Below are 15910 nucleotides of genomic sequence, written 5' to 3' on the forward strand. Positions count from 1 at the left end.
ATTCACATAATAACTACTGTCATTTTATATATGTAAATATATGTATATGCATATATATACATACATACATATATTTATACTTTTCAACTTGGATAAACTCTGGGAGATGGTGAGGGACAGGGAAGTCTGGCGTGCTACAGTCCATGGAGTCACAAAGAGTTGGACACGAATTGACGACTGAACAGCAACAACAACATACCTTTCAAAAAGCATTTCTATCTTTGAGGTTCTTTCTCATCTGCAGCAGTACGCACTTTGCTTTATTATATCATCTACTATTTTATTATACAGTTTTTTGCTTTCTGTCTTTCTTCTTTAGTAGATAGCAAGTTGCTTAGAGGCAAAGCTCATATCTTGATCATTAGTATATTCCCAACACCTAGACCTGTACCTGGTCCATAGGAGTTGAGTTGAATCTATCTACCTAATTTAGACCTTCAATTTCATAATATGGTTAGTCATTGGTTACAAATCTACACTTTGCAGTTGGACTTACCTAGGATGGTAACCTGGCATTTCCACTTACTAAAACAGTGATCTTGAACAAGTTTACTGAGTTTTCCTAAGCAGCAGCTTCCTGTCTTATAATATAGGGATGATACAGAACTACGTGGCAGAGTTGTTGGGAACATTAAATGAGATGATATATATGAAATGGCCTGCCACATAAACTGCCTTAATATTACATGTCCTTCTGATTTTATTTGAACTGTTTTCATTAGTTATAGAAGTCATGAAATGTAAGAAGATGAATAATAAATTAATTTTTAATAAATGACAAATTTTACCCAAGGAAATGACATTTTTAGCCAAAGGAATGATGTTCTTAGCTTTGGCTCATTCATATCTGGGAACTGAGCTCTTTTCCTGTGGAACTCATGGCCCTCCTAGTCTTAGTTTGGTGGATAGACTCCTGCTGGCTTGGGATGAATTATAGGGGAAAAGATAGGCCACCAGAATCAGCTGCTGGGTTTGCATATCAGCAGAAGTTTCTGAGTGTTTTCTGTTGTATTTTGGCTGTGAATAAAGGCTAATATTTGTCTTTTAGAGATAAAGTGCTTGTCAAGTGTAGCCTGAGTGAAAGCCTTCTTTGCTCTTGCCCCGCCAAGGTTTCTCACTCAGGATTGAGAGGAGCATAATATTTCATGCTTTTTTGGGGATTCTGATGGTTGTGCTGAGTATGATAACCAAAGAGCCATGGATAGAAAGTGAAAGTGATTACTGAGAAGACAAAGGATAATGGACGCTGTGTTAGATTTGGAGTCAGAGATTCCTGCACTTGATTTCAAAAAGTTTTGTGCTTCTCCACTCTCAGTCTGAATTTTTTCATTTGATACAATAATAAATGTCTCACAGTGTTGTTTTGAGGAGCTGAAATCATGTAACACAGCAAACAGGCTGTCATTAGAGCTTAGTTTCCTTCCTTCTTGCCTTAGTAAGAAAGAAGTACTCATAAAAATGGTGACTGACTCTAGGTCCATCCACATCACTACAAATGAACCAGTTTTGTTCCTTTTTATGACCGAGTAATATTCCTCTGTGTATATGTATCACAGGTTTTTTATCTATTCATCTCTTGATGGACATTTAGGTTGCTTCTATGTCCTGGCTGTTGTAAATAGTGCTGCAGTAAACATTGGGGTACATGTGTGTTTTTGAATTATGGTTTTCTCATGGTATATGCCCAATAGTGGGATTGCTGGGTTATATGGCAGCTATACATTCTTAGATTTTTAAGGAACCTCCATACTTTTCTCCACAGTGGTTGTATCAATTTACATTCCCACCAACAGTGCAAGAGGGTTTTCATTTTCTCCACACTTTCCCCAACCTTTATTGTCATGCAGAGTGGAATAAGTCAGAAAGAGAAAAACAAATATACATTAATGAATATGTATGGAATCTACAAAGATGGTACAGATGAACCTGTTTTCAGGGTAAGAATAGAGATGCAAACATAGAAAATAGACATGTGGATACAGTGGGGTAGGGGAGGGTTGGATGGATTGGGATAGTAGATTGACATGTATACACTACTATATGTAAAATAGATAGCCAGTGGGAAGCTGCTATATAGCACAGGGAGCTCAGCATGGTGCTCTGTGAAGACTTAGAGAAAGTGGGATGCGGGGGGGAGGGAGGTTCAAGAGGGAAGGAATATATGTACTCATATAGGTGATTTACTTTGTTGTACAGCATAAACTAACACCATATTATAAATCAATTATACTCCAATAAATAAGTAAAAGCAAAAAAAAAGTAGATAAAATAGTGGTTGCATTCTTGTGGATAAGAGAATAGGCAGTTGTCACCTACCTGTGGCAGATTAATCCAGGAAACCACTTATGTTTTGTTTAATGATTAGACATAAGACATAGGGGAGAAAAAAGTTCACCTTTGAGTAGTATGAACCATGTTCCCTTTATTTAAAATTGAATTTATTACTGTGGGAGACTAAGATCTACCTTTCCATTAAGGTTTTAAGATTGGGTTTCTGGTCCTCTCTTTCAGTCCACCCGGAAGGACAGACACAGATCCTCTTGGAGATAGACAGTTAACTAGGTGACCTTTGAAGCTCTGTCTTAGACCAAGGAACATGAGTATTCTAATGGCTAAGTGTTTAGAGGGTTGCCCGAAAGATTTCCAGCCTCACTGTGTATTACTTAACTGATACTTTATCTTATAGAATGGGAATGGGGAAATGTCCATGTTATCTAGATAGACTCCTAAGTAAAGAAATGGAATGGAAAAAGACTAGCATGAAAATACTAATTTTAATTCCTCACTTCTGTGTTCATTACAAGAGCTTTTTATCCTTTTGGTTCATTTATACTTCTGCTCACACAAGTAGCTCAGTAGGCTGGGTAATATTTTTCCTACTTACATATGAGAGTAAGGCTCAGAGAACTAGAACAAAGCACATCAAACTACTTTGATGCTTAGTCTGGTATCGCCATAGGTCTCCCTTTGGATAAGTAAGGTTTTAGGACTGAGTTTATACCATTTAATTACTCTGAAATTGTTTCATGACCACCACCTTAAGTTAGAGACATTTACCTCAGGTTTCTGCCTTCATCCGTCCCTCATACAGACCTAGCCCAAGGGATTGGCTGATTTCAGAAAACTTTTCAAATCCTTTCATAGAATCGAGAAGGGCCCTGTCCACATGATAGGAAACCCTAGAAAAATAATCCCTAGAAGTCCAAGGAAAATTCAGCTTCACACTGACTCTGTTAAGCAATAAATAATAATTTGCACATGCAGTTTAATCCTGAAGATTCAGACTTCTACCTTCCTGTTTCTGCCAACTACTGACATGTGTTGCATTATTCCTCTGGGTCTTTTCAGTTTGGAGACCACCAGGGATCATGTTCTGCCCATCGACTATTACTTTCCACCCCAGAAGACCTGCCTGATTTGTGGGGATGAAGCTTCTGGATGTCACTATGGAGCTCTCACTTGTGGAAGCTGCAAAGTCTTTTTTAAAAGAGCTGCTGAAGGTAAAGGATCCTGGACACTCACTTTTCTCTCCTTTTCCCTTCTAAAAAGAGACACCAGTCTATCAGGACTCAGGATTTTATGATCTCTGGGACAAAGTCACTGGCAGTGTTGGTTCAAAGAACCTAAGAGCCTTAAAAAGTCAATTTTCATACTTGCTGGACCCCTGTCTTTGGCAGCCTTGTTAGTACAGGCAATGAAGGCAATGAAGTTGGTCCCAGCTGGTGCTTGGAGCTTGGTGGGTCCTAGGAACAAAAGAAAAAATTAATGATTTGAAAAGATTTAATTTCCTTCTTGCTTGTGTTCCATTTTCCTGCCTAGTGAGGGAAAAAATGTCCTTATTAGAGAGGTTAGAAGTGGAGAAATCCAGACCAAATCCCCAGCCTGTACTCTGTGGTGAATACAAGACTATTCCTTAGTGAAGGCTTCCTGGGCTCAGCCCCAGAAAGGATGTGTTCTCACTGTTCAGTAGACCATCAGTCTATGCACCTGCTCCCTCCTGTTGCTGCCTCCTTGGGGCCTTTTGCATTAATAGCTCCTAGGTAGATAAGTATCCAAAGTGATGAGAAACTTTTATTCTCTCCCTCAGACCCTGTCCAATAGCCCATAACCCTAAGCTAAGCTGTATCTTATATTTGGCTAAGTGGCCTCAAAAACTGACTCCTTAGTATTACTTAGCTTAAAATAATTAATATCTGCTTAGCCCCAAGAGGTGCTCAGGCTACATCTTACAGCAGAAAGACCTCCTACACTTCCAGATCTCCTATATATGCTCTTGCCTCCTTCCTTCCCAGTCTTCCTAGGCTTAAGCCTCCTACCCACCCACTTCACTCCCCATCCTGTACTAAGTATTCCTTCTTGAAAGGACACTAATGAACAGCTTCTAGACAGAGATGCTCTGTTCTGGGAGCAGACTCAGTTGCTAAACACCAGTATCTACTCCTGCCTCCACTTTTCACAAAGAAAGTACTTCCTGCCAAGACCTTTTGCTTCCTTCTCACTGGCCTAGAAATTTTAAGTCAGAACTGAAAGAGACAGCCTTTCCTTATATAAAGCTATAATCCCTGAGGACAGTTTTAAAAGTGGCAGGTATATTGGCCACACCTTTCAGCAGGAATGTGGTGACACCCACCAGAGGAAAGCAGAAGCACCACAGAGTTCTTGGCAACTAGAGGAAAATTAGAAAGTGCGTGCTCTTTAACTGGTCCCCTATTGATAGTCAATTGGAATGATGATTATCTTTTCACCATTTTGGCCAAGTGGAAGGAATACCTATAAAATGGAAATCTATTTTGTTTTCTTCTAGTTCCCCAGGCAATAAGAAGACGGAGAGCATTTAGCATTAAAGAAAGCATGCTGCATGTTCCACCCATAACCCTGATTGGCACATTGCTACTGCTTAAACTGGGCAATATGAGGTCCAGTGCCCCAGTGCCCAGGCGTAGGAAGTTTGGAAAGAGACAGAGATCAGTGTCTTCATTCCTTAAGAGTACTCACAAAAGGATGGTTTTCAGAAAAGGAAATGAGGAGTAGTGCCAAAGACTTCAGATCACCCCAACATCTCCATTGAGAACCTGCCTCTTCCCCATACCTTGGCTTCAGTTAGGCCCTATCTATAGAGCAGAGAATGAACCATAGCACCCATCTAAAGCAATGTGTCAGTAAACCCAGGCACCACAGTAATAGCAACTATATCCAATGGGAAAAGAGTTCAAGAAAAGTAGGCTAAAAGCAAATTCAATAGTTAGATAGATTAGATTGTATTTGATGTTGCCTCTGGGTTTTAAAAATCTGGGTCACAATATTGTTGTTTTTGGAAAACTGTGGAAATGATCAACTATATTGTGAAAGGGAAGATTTTGCTGTCATAACCTATTCCACATGGGAGCTTTCTACAGAAATTAGGGCTGAAGGAGGAAGGAAGACAGAAGGGCAGCTGGCAGGGCTGCCTGGGAGGAGCTCTGCTATTATGTGGATCTTGGACTATTTGAGAACAGGGAAGCTGGGAGAGGAGTAATCACTCAAATTGCCGAGCATTTGGAAATCTAGCAAGGTCTCAAAATTCTTCAGGCCCTAGAATCACTTGTTAGAGAAACTTGGTAATATTTTATTTGAGAAAATGAGCCTCTGTGAGCTCATGGAGCCAAATGCTCTAAACTCCTTGAAATATTAAAATCTCCAGTGGGTTCATTACAAAACTATGGAGCTCATTGGTTCCTTTGGAATGTGAACCCCATCTTCCAGTCTCGAGCCCTTTGAAGGACAGGAGAAAGTGATTTAAAAAACATGAAACAAAACAAAAAGAAAAAAAAAAGTATTGGTGTTTTCTTTCAGCTTTAAAGTCTAGTGGCTGCAGTTTACTGCCATTATTATCTCTATTTGAAGGCAGGGGGCTGTCTTATTACCTGCAGAGAACATTTATTGATTTTTTTTTTCATTTTTACAATGTATCTTTATTGCCCAAATGGCCTTTCTAAAGGTGATTCTGAATCTGCCTTGTTGAAACTTGGAATTCCACCTGTCTTGGAGGGAGTGGGAGAACAAATCTTTTCTTCCTAATTTGTTTGTTGTTGTCAGTTAACTCAGATGGAGTATTCAGAGTGTTGATTACCACTTTATTCAGGATTTCAGAAATCTTTGGACTGGGCACAGGTACAAGACTTAAAAGCCTGGCACGTCAGAAAAAAATCCATTTCTAGCTTTGGTAGTTCATAAACCATGAGGCTTTAATGCTGTCATTGGTGCAAGACTCAGCAAAGAGTCGATTGTAATCTAGCCAGGTTTTCCTGTTGAGGGAGAAGAGAAGAGAGCCTCACATTTTCTCATTGTCAGTATTGCTTGGAGTTTAGGGTGAAGGTGAGGCTAGTCAAGGAACAATCTGCTTATTTTGGGATTAAAAAATGATGATAAAAAAATTGTAGGCCACGAGGGTAAAAATCATTAAAACCTGCTTGATGGAAACTTATTGAAAGAATATGTGTGTGTGTGCATGTGTGTGTCTATGTTTGCGCTATTGAGAGGATGGTCTCTGGGTTTGAAATAAGCATGTAGAGAATTAGCTAGTGGTGGTGGGTGGGATGAGTGGGAAGGTGAAGGGGAAAGGCATGTTGGATGTTATCAAAAAGGCCAGGAAGTCAAAGGAAGGTGATATCATTGAGAAGCGTAGGGGCTCAGAGGGGGTTTAGTTTTGTGACATTGGCTAAGAAAATTTCCCTGTTTGGACCTCAGTTTTCCCTGTCTGTAACATAAGGGAGTTAAACTAAGATAATTTTAAAATGCCCTTTCAGCTTAGACTTTTTGCGACAATTCTACAAATAACAAACACCATCACTGTTATTTCAGCAAACGTGCATTTATACCTGTATGCACATTTGGTTTTGCCTTCCTAGAAGATGGTGAATCCTAGCTCCCGTCTCTTACAAAAACCAATCTTCAGATGAAGATAGAGCCAGCTCAGAGAGTGCACTGTAGATGGGTTGAGTTAAAAGTCAGGACTCTATGATTCCCTCTTCTCCCGGCACTATGACCATGGCTGGATAACTTCCTTTCTTTTCCATTTTCTCATCTGGAAAATCAGGATATGAATCCTCATCTCTACCTCATCATGTTTCAAAGAGGGTTAATTAATTCATCATGTGCATTATGTGCTCAAGAATTTACTATTTTTCAGACATTTTCTAGTAAAACATTGTAGATCGTACATCCATTTGTTTTGTACGCATGGAGCACTGTTTGGTACACATCATAAAATTGAAACTGTAGTTTACATTCTGAACTCAAAGAATTACACCATCCTCACTGATGTTTACAATATGTCCCAATTTAGTATCCTTGGCAAATTTTATATAAGTATGGCTTTGATTCTCTCTCTCTCTCCCCAGGTTTCTGTGAGGGAAGAAATGTAAGTGAACCCTCATTGAACTCTTTCTGTCCTTTAAATCTACTCTTTCCCACCTCAACTCATGTGGAATTGAATGTTACTTCTTGTTTGGAGTCTTGCAGAGCTTTTGGTGCATATCAGTGTGTCCTCTTCACTCCCTGACTTTAGAAGTAACATTTCCCAGAGGCAAGTTAGCTATGTTAGGAGGATCTAATTGCAACTTTGTGTGTGCATGCTAAGTCGCTTCAGTGGTGTCTGACTCTTTGCGACCCTATGGGCTGCAGCCTGCCAGGCTCCTTGGTCCAAAGGATTCTTTGAGAAAGAATACTGGAGTGGGATGCTATGCCTTCCTCCAGGGGATCTTCCCTACCCAGGGATGGAACCCAAGTCTCTTGTCTCCTGCATCGGCAGGTGGGGATTTTTTTTACCACTATCTCCACCTCAAAAACCCTACTTGTAACTTCAAAAGGGCCTCCATCGGGTGTGGTTGGCCAAGAAGTTGACTGATCCTTATTGCACGAGTTTTAGAGACTTTTCACAAAGATCATAGTATCTTTTATCTGTCTCTGATTTTTTTTTTAAATATCATAGCCAGACTTTAATTAGGGGTCAGCAAACATTTTTCTGTAAAGGGCCAGATAGTAACAGACTTTGTGGCCTATATAGTCTCTGATGCTAGTATTCAACTCTGCCTTTGAAGCATGAAAACAGTCCTAGACAAAACTAATGGGTGTGGCTGTGCTCCAGGAAAACTTTATGGGCACTGAAATTTATATTTCATTCAGTTTTCACATGCCTTTAAATACTATTTTTTATTTTTTTCAGCTATTTTAAATCTAAAATTCATTCTCAGTTCTTGAGCCACACAAAAAGAAACAGCACATTAAATTTGGCTTGTGAATTTTTGCTGTTTGTCGACTCTTGCTTTAGATGGTCACTCCTCTGCTTACAAATCTGCATAGTAAATTTGGCTCTTTCTGATCTTTGGTGTCTTAGTAACTCTCTAGGTTATTGAGATGGATGGATGGCATCACCAACTCGATGGACATGAGTTTGAGTGAACTCTGGGAGTTGGTGATGGACAGGGAGGCCTGGCGTGCTGTGATTCATGGGGTCGAAAAGAGTCGGACATGACTGACTGACTGAACTGAACTGAAACATTATTCTGATTTGGCCAGTGAAAGTTTGTACACCTTGCTTGCCTAGAATGCTTAGGTCCTGAGCATTTTTTCACAAAATAGGAGGAAAAAAAAATTCTTGGAATGCTAGGATACTTTTTTCTGATGATCTGGTATATCACTCAACCTTGCAATACCCAGAGGAGAAACTGAAAATATTCTACACAATTTTTAGGCTTTTGTCCTGTAACCATGTGGATAATTATAAAATATGTATGAGTGAATTTGCTGGATGCCACGGAGTAGTAGTAGTTAAGTCGCTAAGTTGTGTTCAACTCTTGCAACCCCGTGGACTGTAGCCTACCAGGCTCTTCTGTCCATGGGATTCTCCAGGCAAGAATACTGGAGTGGGTTTCCATTTCCTTCTCCAGAGGATCTTCCTGACCCAGGAATCGAACCCGGGTCTCCTGCATTGCAGTCAGATTCTGTACCGACTGAGCTATGAGGGAAGCCTTCGGATGCCACATATAACCCAGATAGTATAAAGGAAGGTAGCTTTGAGGACTATCTCGTATGAAGTGTTATGGAAAAGCTTTCTGTCTCAGAGAAAGTAGAGCCCAGATGGCCAGTTGAGCTACGAATTTACCATATATTTCCCTATGATTCTTTGTCTTTACACATTTGTTGGCTTAATTCTCGTCCTCCTCATAATAGGACTAGACCACAGGCCGGCAGAATAAATAATTTAGCTCTATAACACATTCTAGTTGATGTCCACCCAAGTCTCTTGTTAGAGCCCAATTTGGGGGCCATGTCAGAATTTGCCATTGCTGGTCTATAGGGCCCTGTAGCTGATAATTTATAGCAAATTCATTTAATTAAGCAATGATTAACAGGAAGTTTCTGTCACCTGCAAGATCGTCTGAGTCCATTATCTCCCTTCACCTTGCCTTACTATTCCCCAATGTGTTATATTTTTAAAGCCCATCCATACACTGCAGCCAGAAGTTTTTTTTTCCTTTTAATCCCCAGAGAATTTCTTGATAATTTTGAAACTCTGGGTCGTAGATTTTAGCAGTTGGCTGCTATTGCACAGGTAAGTGTTAGACCCACTTTTTCTTCAGAGGTAGGAGTTATTTCTTATTTCTGTAGTCTCTAGTCTAATCCCATGGCAACCAACACACTGTCCTTCATAACAACTGAATTCTGGGAGAATCCATTATTTCAAAAAGCAATCTTTTCAGTTATAATAGCCATGTGTGCATACTTCTGGAAGCTATTATTCAAGTGTTCACACTCCTCTTCAGAGCTAGCAACTGCTCTCAGCATTCCAAGGAGGCAGGTAAGCTTTGTACCTTTCAGAAGAGAGCACAGAAAAGGGAACTTCCCTCTATCCAGAAAAGGAAACTGAGAGTTGGGGTTAATGATTCTTTATAAAGGGAGCAAGGATTAGAATTCTCAGTCCATTTGTTTCCAGTGGATGTTGTGACTCCTGATGCATCCCATTGGAATCACCACAGCTTCTGGCTACACTGGTGCCTATATTTTACTGAATACTTCATAAGAACTGGCCTGGTGGTAATATGTCTTGCATTCAGTCAGTATACATTTGCTGGATAATTACTACACATGGGTCATTAGGCTCACATACTCAAGATACAGATCCTTCCTGAAGGAACCTAGTGATCATAACCCTGCTGCTGCTACTGCTGCTGCTGCTAAGTCGCTTCAGTTGTGTCCAACAATGTGCAACCCCATAGACGGCAGCCCACCAGGCTCCCCCATCCCTGGGATTCTCCAGGCAAGAACAGTGGAGTGGGTTGCCATCTCGTTCTCAAATGCATAAAAGTGAAAAGTGAAAGTGAAGTCGCTCAGTCATGTCCAACTCTTTGCGACCCCATGGACTGCAGCCTACTACGCTCCTCCGCCCATGTGATTTTCCAGGCAAGAGTACTGGAGTGGGGTGCCATCGCCTTCTCCAGATCATAACCCTGGACACCTTTAAATTTCTTCAGCCATCATATTTCATTTCCATTTGAACTTCCCAACCACCTGGAACAGAGGTAGAGGTCATCCTTCTGATTTTCCATGTAATCAAACTGATGTTTTTTTCAGTTAATCACCAGTTAGTAAGTGAAGTGGTGGTAGTTTAGTTGCTAAGTCCTGTCCAATTCTTTGCCACCGCATGACCTTTAGCCTGCCAGTCTTCTCTGTCCATGGGATTCTCCAGGCAAGAATACTGGAGTGGTTTGCCATTTCCCTCTCTAGGAATAAGTGGAGCATCGGGATTTAAACCCAGGTCTTCTGGGTCCAAAGGTAGCAGTCACTCTCTTATGGCACAGCTACCTCTCAAATATATAAATATACTAACCTAAAGCAGAAGGAAAGTGCAAACAAGAAAGACAACAGTGAAGAGAAACAACAGAATCCGAAATTAAAGAAGAAAGCCTTTAAGTACTATGGGGAGAAACCAGTGAGTAACACTAACATCACAGGGAATGTAATTCCTTAAAACAAACAAACAAACTTATAATAGCTAGTGGTTCACCAGAAACTCTTCATTAGTTAGTAACAGGGGCATGTGAGTGATAGTCTTTCTACTAGCTCCTAATGTTCAGAGGGAAAGTTCTGATTCTGATGAAACCAGGCTCGGTAGCTCCTTAATTCCCTCTCATCACAGAACCACAGAACAGGGAGCATGATTTAACACCTGGGCTCATGAGAATTTTAATTCTCATTGCCAAGCTGAAGAACTCAGACAGTGTGTATGGATACAAATGTTAGAATCATGTTCCTAGACTCTTTGCTTTGAGTCTACTTGGAGAAGTGTACCACAGAATGTTTTCTATGGGGCCAGGAGAAAGAGAACTCCATTCCCCTCCTCTTTGATGTCATAAAACAGAAAATATTGTCTTTCAGGAGAGCTAAAAATTCACAGAGGCAAAATCGTGTTCTCTTTTATCAAGGTTTTTATTGTCCTTCCTCTCTTGGGACACCTAATAGTGTTGATGGACCATGATTTCACTGTGGTACCCGGATGTGGGTCCTGGAGACTGTGGACCTCTTACAGGTCCGTAAGTTAAATAATCACATTTCTATAGTTCCATGTTCACAAGCTCCTTCACTTTCTTGACACTGGTTCAGCCAAGAGGTATTTAATGAAAAGACTTAAAAGATTCAGTGCTTTGAACCACAGGATCTTTAAATGCTAACCTGCTAAAAATTAAAAGAAGAAAACATAAAAATCTAAAAATTTGACCAAGCTATTTTGTAGAAGAGGAAACTGAGGCCCAGAGAGAGAGGAAGTGACTTTCTTAAGTTCATAGAACATATAAATGGCAGAAATGGACGTTTTCCAGGAGTTTCTTATTTCTTGTCTGAGGGGTTCTCCAGCCTCACAACTTCAGAGATTGTTGCCTTGGCACCTCCAAGAATTATGTGAGGCAACATAGTAAATCTTTATCTTGACTGCTGCTGCTAAGTCATTTCAGTCGTGTCCGACTCTGTGTGACCCCATAGATGGAAGCCCACCAGGCTCCCCCGTCCCTGGGATTCTCCAGGCAAGAACACTGGAGTGGGTTGCCATTTCCTTCTCCAATGTGTGAAAGTGAAAAGTGAAAGTGAAGTTGCTCAGTCGTGTCTGACCCTTAGCTACCCCACGGACTGCAGCCTACCAGGCTCCTCCATCCATGGGATTTTCTGGGCAAGAGTACTGGAGTGGCTTGCCATTGCCTTCTCCGGTCTTGACTGCAGGGATAACTAAAATGACTATTTGATGACTGGCACTTTTCCCAGATAACATCCATTTATTCAACAAACAGTCAGTGTTTATTTGTTGTGTGTACTAGACCTATACAAGGCACTGGAATAAGAGATAATAACAAAAACTAGTTATTGCATACTCAATAAGTATTAGTTGTTTTTGTAGACATTTTCTTATTCAGTCCTCACAATAACCCTATGATGTGGGTATTATCATTTGTCCCATTTACAAATGAAGGAATTGAGGCACAGAAGAGTTAAAGTGATTTACCCAAAGTCATATTACTCTTTCGTGACTATGGAGTGAACATGACACAGAGTTTCCAACATAATGGACTTCCCAGGTGGCTCAGTGGTAAAGAATCCTCCTGCCAATGCAGGAGATGTGGGTTTGATCCCTGAGTCAGGAATATCCCTTTAGAAGGAAATGGCAACCCGCTCCAGTATTCTTGCCTGGGAAATCACATGGACAGAGGAGCCTTGTGGGCTATAGTCCGTGGGGTCACAAAGATTCAGACACAACAACTTAGTGAGTAAACATCAACAACAACAATAGTCTGCCAGGTACAAAAGGTAGGAAGTGAACTTTAGGAACATTGAACAGACTGACCAAAGACAGGGCTGCATGAAAGCATGATACTTGTTTAAGGAACATTCTGGAGTCCAGAGATGGTTGAGGGGAACCTCATCAGATGCAACAGATCCCTTGATCAGCCTTCAATTGGCCTTTTATGCCTGTTCCCCACCCCCACCTTGTGCCAGTGCTGAGCTGTACATCGCTATCCTACTCTACTTTCTGGGCTTTTTGGAAGCATGCTGCTATCTAGGTAGTGGAATGAAATGCAGTGAAAGAGAAGCAGATTCTATCTACCATTCCTTCTTTTCACTTCAAAATTCCATTTAAATGATAAAAGTGTTGACCTAAATGATTTTGAATATTTTAGCAGTAAATCTATAACAGCTTAAATCTTTTTAACAATAAATCTCTAAAATTTTATGGATACTCCAGATATTTCAATTGACCAGCAGTTCACTTTATAAGCATCAACTTTGTAAAACAGACCTGAGTTCAATCCTTGGCTCCGAAATAGATAGATATTGGGCCTTGAGCAACTCGTGTAACTTCTTTGTGCCTCTGTGAGGATATTAATAGGTCACAGGGTTATTGTAAAAGCTATATAATATGTAGAACAGCTCCAGTGCCAGATAAGTTTTGATTCCATCTACTGAAATGGAGCTATGGTCATTAGTACACATACACTTATGATGTCCCTTGAGCAGCAGAGAGGAGAGGTGACAGATATTATTTATGGCAGTTCTCTGGTAAAGAAGGACTTGGGTTGGTGTAAGGTTCTCAAAAAACCACTTATCTTCAGTGTTACTTAATTGGTGATCTGAAGGTCCAATAGCATTTGTATAAGAACATAGCAAAGGTTAATCTGTTACTCTTTCCTCTTTGTCTCCCAGGGCACCATGAATAACATTTCCCAGAAAGCTCAGCATGCATGTGTCCATTGCCTCTCTTGACTTTTGGGCTTTGGACATGAAGGTGTCAGAGCTCTCTGTGTATTTTTGTCAGCAACAAGATCTGTCTAACCTCCCTGGTAAATTCAGATCCACAGCCACAGGCCAGGAGAAAAGCTAACAAAGTTCATAAATTATCCTCCACATTCTTCAGCCATTGGTTTCCCTCATCCAGCCAGAGGCGTGTCTTAAAAGTATGTTGGGGCCAGATTCAATAGAAACCTGAGCCAGCACCTGTGTAAATACAATTTTAAAGCTTCTTTTCCTAAAGCCACATGGGTATTTTTTAAAACCAAGCTGGGCAGCATCTGAATGCAGAGTTCCAAAGAATAGCTAGGAGAGAGAAGAAAGCCTTCCTCAGCGATCAATGCAAAGAAATAGAGGAACACAACAGCATAGGAAAGACAAGAGATCTCTTCAAGAAAATTAGAGATATCAAGGGAAAATTTCATGCAAAGATGGGCTCGATAAAGGACAGAAATGGTATGGACCTAACAAAAGCAGAAGATATTAAGAAGAGGTGGCAAGAATACACAGAAGAACTGTACAAAACAGATCTTCACGACCAAGATAATAACGATGGCATGATCACTCACCTGGAACCAGACATCTTGGAATGTGAATTCAAGTGGGCCTTAGAGAGCATCACTACGAACAAAGCTAGGGGAGGTGATGGAATTCCAATTGAGCTATTTCAAATCCTGGAAGATGATGCTGTGAAAGTGCTGCACTCAGTATGCCAGCAAATTTGGAAAACTCAGCAGTGGCCATAGGACTGGAAGAGGTCAGTCTTCATTCCAATCCCAAAGAAAGGGAATACCAAAGAATGCTCAAACTACCGCACAATTGCTCTCATCTCACACGCTAGTAAAGTCATGCTCAAAATTCTCTAAGCCAGGCTTCAGCAATATGTGAACCGGGAACTCCCAGATGTTCAAGCAGGTTTTAGAAAAGGCAGAGGCACCAGAGATCAAATTGCCAACATCCGCTGGATCATGGAGAAAGCAAAAGAGTTCCAGGAAAACATCTATTTCTGCTTCATTGACTATGCCAAAGCCTTTGACTGTGTGGATCACAATAAACTGTGGAACATTCTGAAAGAGATGGGAATCCCAGACCACCTGACCTGCCTCTTGAGAAACCTGTATGCAGGTCAGGAAGCAACAGTTAGAACTGGACATGGAACAGACTGGTTCCAAATAGGAAAAGGAGTACGTCAAGGTTGTATATTGGCACCCTGTTTTTTTAACTTATATGCAGAGTACATCATGAGGAACGCCGGGCTGGAAGAAGCACAAGCTGGAATCAAGATTAACGGGAGAAATATCCATAACCTCAGATATGCAGATGACACCACCCTTATGGCAGAAAGTGAAGAGGAACTCAAAAGCCTCTTGATGAAAGTGAAAGAGGAGAGTGAAAAGTTTGGCTTGAAGCTCAACATTCAGAAAACGAAGATCATGGCATCTGGTCCCATCACTTCATGGGAAATAGATGGGGAAACAGTGGAAACTGTGTCAGACTTTGTTTTTTTGGGCTCCAAAATCACTGCAGATGCTGATTGCAGCCATGAAATTAAAAGACGCTTACTCCTTGGAAGGAAAGTTATGACCAACCTAGATAGCATATTAAAAAGCAGAGACATTACTTTGCCTACCAAGGTCCGTCTAGTCAAGGCAATGGTTTTTCCCATGGTCATGTATGGATGTGAGAGTTGGACTGTGAAGAAAGCTTATCGCCAAAGAATTGATGCTTTTGAACCATGGTGTTGGAGAAGACTCTTGAGAGTCCCTTGGACTGCAAGGAGATCCAACCAGTCCATTCTAAAGGAGATCGATCCTAGGTGTTCACTGGAAGGACTGATGCTAAAGCTGAAACTGCAATACTTTGGCCACCTCATGCGACGAGTTGACTCACTGGAAAAGAGTCTGATGCTAGGAGGGATTGGGGGTGGGAGGAGACGGGGACGATAGAGAATGAGATGGCTGGATGGCATCATCGACTCGATGGACATGAGTCTGAGTGAACTCCGGGGGTTGATGATGGACAGGGAGGCCTGGCGTGCTTTGATTAATGAGGTTGCAAGGAGTCGGACACGACTGAGCGACTGAACTGAACTGTCTCCTAC

General features: G+C 41.0%; 1 protein-coding gene across 2 annotated transcripts in view; it reads left to right on the forward strand.

Annotated features, from left to right (window-relative positions):
• AR (androgen receptor) overlaps positions 1-15910 on the forward strand; it is a 227816-nt gene that overhangs the window by 125219 nt on the left and 86687 nt on the right. For both annotated transcript variants that reach the window (XM_055393621.2, XM_088833922.1), the window contains exon 2: positions 3349-3500. In XM_055393621.2, coding sequence (XP_055249596.1) covers positions 3349-3500 — 152 coding nt within the window. The remainder of the gene's footprint in view (positions 1-3348; positions 3501-15910) is intronic.

The sequence above is a fragment of the Moschus berezovskii genome, chromosome X (genome assembly GCF_049115385.1).
Source record: "Moschus berezovskii isolate FMDL1 chromosome X, NW_MosBer_1.0, whole genome shotgun sequence".
Lineage (NCBI taxonomy): Eukaryota > Metazoa > Chordata > Mammalia > Artiodactyla > Moschidae > Moschus > Moschus berezovskii.